Source organism: Anopheles aquasalis, chromosome 3 (genome assembly GCF_943734665.1).
Source record: "Anopheles aquasalis chromosome 3, idAnoAquaMG_Q_19, whole genome shotgun sequence".
Lineage (NCBI taxonomy): Eukaryota > Metazoa > Arthropoda > Insecta > Diptera > Culicidae > Anopheles > Anopheles aquasalis.
The window spans coordinates 41,176,564-41,180,438 of NC_064878.1; the positions used below are offsets into that span (position 1 = coordinate 41,176,564).

Consider the following 3,875-nt stretch of genomic DNA (forward strand, 5'->3'; position numbering starts at 1 on the left):
GTCGGGTAGATTCTGTCCTGCTATCAGCTCCTGCTGCAAGTCCCGGGTCGCCTTTATCATCGATACGACAACAATCTTTTCCTAAAAAATGGACCAAAATACAACAGCCACGCGAGGCAAGAAAGGGGGGAAAAAGCAACAAGAGCAAAACGAGAAATACGTTAATTACTGGCAACAGAACGATGATCGATGCTTCAAAAGCAGGCCTTTTCAGTCTGCCCTGTTCAATACAGCACTAAATATGGATGTCTGTGAAGTCATACGAAAGATTATGTACATCTCTGAGGCACCATAACAATAGACTAACAATAATATCAAAAGTTTTGACAGACTTCTCGTTCTCTTCTCGACTATTGATGTACATTATTTCAAGGGAGGACCTCCATGGAGCTTGTTTTCGATTGGAAGCTAAAAAACGTTACCATCACCATAATCGAGAATGTGTTTCGAGTTGAAAAGATTTCAACGCTTTCAAAATAATGCAGAATAACGGCATTTAAAGGTTCTAGGAAACCTACAGACTACGCCAAGGGCCGTTGATGATGAATGTATCTTAAAAAAGATCCCGAATCAACCCCAAATGTTATTCTATAACAAGCCCCTGTTTTCCGCGGAACACTTACCCGTTCGGTGATTTTATCGATCTCGTGCGACAGGAAATTACAGTTCTGATCAAAGTGCTGATCCTTAAACTGACCCTTCCGTATCAGCTTGTTCGGAATCTTGCCCTTGAGATCCATGAACACCTTCAGCATCTGATTGTTGGACTGGCCGCTGAACAGTATCTTGCCGGTGTACAGCTCGTAGATCGAGCAACCGGCCGACCACATATCGATACCGTAGTCGTACGGGAGCCCGAGTATGATCTCCGGTGCACGGTAGAAGCGTGACACGAGATAGGGAGTAATTTCGTTATCGGTGATCGATGAAGCGGACCCGAAATCGCACAGCTTCAGCACGAGATTGTTTTCGTTCACGAGAATATTGTCCGGCTTGATGTCGGCATGCAGGATGCCGGTCTTTTTCAGCAGCTTCAGCGCTAGTAGCAACTGCTGCGTATAGCTGCGCACTGCTTTGATGTGTAGACCGACATTTTTGCCGTACTTTTTCAGCACTTCGCGCAGATTCATTGACAGTGGTTCCAGCACCATGCACAGATGCTGCAAGATAAAAGCAAAGGAACTCATAAGTAAGCTAAACAAAAGATGAGTGACTTGCTTGGCAATCGTACCTGTTTGTGAAAGAAGTGTCGATACAAACGTAGACAGTGATAGCGATCCGTGGGATCAGCATCGTTCAGTTTCTTCAGAATCTCCAACTCCCGTAGTCCCGTTTTATGCCTAGATAAAAGAATGAGCCACTGTTAATGAACGACAACCCCCAGTATGAGCCCCAGCGGGCGTGTGGCCACGTTTCCCAGCACTTACATGATCTCGTTGTTCCGGATGATCTTCACAGCGACGAAAGCACTGCCGCGAGCCTGATCGCGTGCCTTCACGACCGTACTGAACACACCCTGGCCGGTGTAGTTGGCGACCACGTACCGGTTGTCGAGCACCTCACCGATCCGGACACGATAGTAGCCTTCCGCGTCGTCCCAGTTGTCCGTGAGGGCTGGATTCTCGAGCGCCTGCCGGCTCCCGCCCACCACCGTGCCGGGTGAGTCGAAGTTGGAGTCGATGTCCTGTTCGGCAAACATGTCCCATTCGGGACGTTTAGCATTTTCCTTCGCAGTATGTTTCGGTTCCTTACTCTGCCTGTCCAGGTCTTTCGATGCATCGATGGGTTCTTTCAGCTTACGTTCTACCTGTTCCATCAGATCCTTGCGCTCGCTCGGTATCGGTGGGGTGAGCGACTGATCAGACCGGTCATCGTCCGAATGATCGATTTCGATCGTCGCATCCTGACTGTTGCCGGGTGATTCGTTCCGCGAGGCCGGTCCCGCACTGGCAGCACTCAGTTGACGCAGTTCCGGCGGTTCCATCGCCTCCGTGCCCGTGTTGCTATCTTCATTTACCGCGCCCAGTTTCTGAAAAAAGAACACAAGCCCCACAAACAGGAAATGGCCGTTAGCAAGCACGCCGTACAACGTGACATCGAACACTGGCCAACGTACCTTAAGCAACGCCTCCCGCTCCTTACGCCGCTTCTCGATGATCTTCTCTTCGTCCTCCTCATCGTCGATATCGATGTCCGCGATTTCACTGTCGCTGCTCGAGTCCTTGTGCTGCTTAAGACCCTCGCTGAGCGAGTCCTTAAATCGATCGTCTTCCGCCTTACGATTGGCCTTACCTCCACGACCACCACCATCACCGCGGCCATCGCGCCCATTCCGCTGCCAACCGCGATTATTACGATCGCGATCCCTTACATCCCAACCACGATCACGGTCCCGTTCTCGGTCAAAACGACCTGGACCACCGCGCACCAACTCACGATCACGGCTGCGGCCCCGCTGGAACCGATCGCGTCCTGCCATCGCACCGGGACCACCACGACCACGATCACGATCGAGCCGCGGAGAATAGCCTCGACGATCTCGATACCGTTCCACCGAACGATCACGTTGATCCCGTTGACGTGCTCTCGCTCGGTCCCTATCCACTCGATCGCGTTCCCGTTCGCGGGCCTTCTCTCGTTCGAACCTTTCCTCCGCCATGCGCCGCTTGTAGTTGTCCTCCTCTCGATTACGTCGCTCATCCCGGGCACGCTCACGATCGCGTTCCCGTTCACGTTCAGCGTGTTTCGAACCGCGGTCCTGCTGTTGCTCTTTCATCCGCTTGTCGGATTCATTTAAGCTTCTACCGGTGCCACTGCTGGCCGATTGGTCATGTTTGGTGCCACGAGAGGCACGGTTCGTGCCACCAGCCGACGCTTTCCGGGCCGGCTGATCCGCATCGTCCGGGGTCGAGTCTCCGTCGATTATCGTTATCACGCCATCAGCTTGACCATCGACTTTCGCTTTCTTGACCGGTACCGACCGGGAGGATCTGTTGCGTCCGTCGGCTTCTTCCTCATCACTCGCATACTCACCCAACCGTGCCTGGAGCAGTGCCTTCTGGCGCATCAGCTCCTCTAGATTGAGCTCATCGTCTTCGATGACCGCTACGTCCGGGCTGGGTGCATCTTCCACGGCGCTGCCTTCGCTTTCGCTCTCCACCGATACGACGTCCTCTTTGCGCTTCTCGAGTTCCTGCGTCAACAGATGCACTAGTTTGTCCGGATCCGTCGATATGTGGCCCTTGCGTTTCTCAACCACCACCGTCCGCACACTGCCGTTGTTGTTCTTCGATCGCACCCGGTCCCTCTCCCGACCTACATCGGAACTATGCCCCTCCTCGCCGTCGCTTACCGAAGGGCTACGCCGTTTCGACGTCGTTCCGTCGGTGGCAGCCGATTTGCTACGCCCTTCGGCCGCTTTTGAACCGTTCCGCGCCAGTTCCACCACATCCGACGCACTATCATCCTCGGCGTCATCCTCCTCGCGATGCTTTCGCTTGTGTTTTTTGTGCTTTTTGGCTTTGTACAGCTTCTCCGCCTTGTCCGTCTTGGAGGATTTCTTGTGGCGCTTATGTTTTTTGTGTTTCCGCGAGCTGCTCCCATGTTTGCTGGGATCGCTCCTGCTGGTCGGGGGGCTTTGCTGCTCGTCCTCCGCCGTCCCACTGTCATCCGACGCGATTTGGCTGAAAGAGGGTGGACGGAGAAAATAAATCTCCGTTCGGGGCTTCTTCCGGCCGTCGAGCGCACTACTTACATCACTTCCCGCGTAGTCATCGTTGCACGATTGTAGTCAACCACAGAAATAAGCCACAAGGTCACTGCTTTTCGATGAAAACTTTGCTTGTTCGCGATTTTACGCTGCCCCGCGCCAACGA

General features: G+C 53.2%; 1 protein-coding gene across 7 annotated transcripts in view; it reads right to left on the reverse strand.

Moving 5' to 3' along the window:
• Nucleotides 1-3,875, reverse strand: part of LOC126574071 (serine/threonine-protein kinase PRP4 homolog) — a 6,447-nt gene extending 2,572 nt beyond the window's left edge. For all 7 annotated transcript variants that reach the window (XR_007608208.1, XR_007608206.1, XR_007608207.1 and 4 more), the window contains exons 1-6: nt 3,755-3,875; nt 2,117-3,683; nt 1,428-2,029; nt 1,232-1,340; nt 624-1,160; nt 1-81 (exon numbers count right to left, since the gene is read on the reverse strand). The exon at nt 1-81 is cut by the window's left edge. Coding sequence is in view for 1 of the 7 variants with exons in the window: in XM_050234015.1 (XP_050089972.1) it covers nt 1-81; nt 624-1,160; nt 1,232-1,340; nt 1,428-2,029; nt 2,117-3,683; nt 3,755-3,774 (2,916 nt within the window). In the remaining 6 variants the exon portion in view is untranslated. The remainder of the gene's footprint in view (nt 82-623; nt 1,161-1,231; nt 1,341-1,427; nt 2,030-2,116; nt 3,684-3,754) is intronic.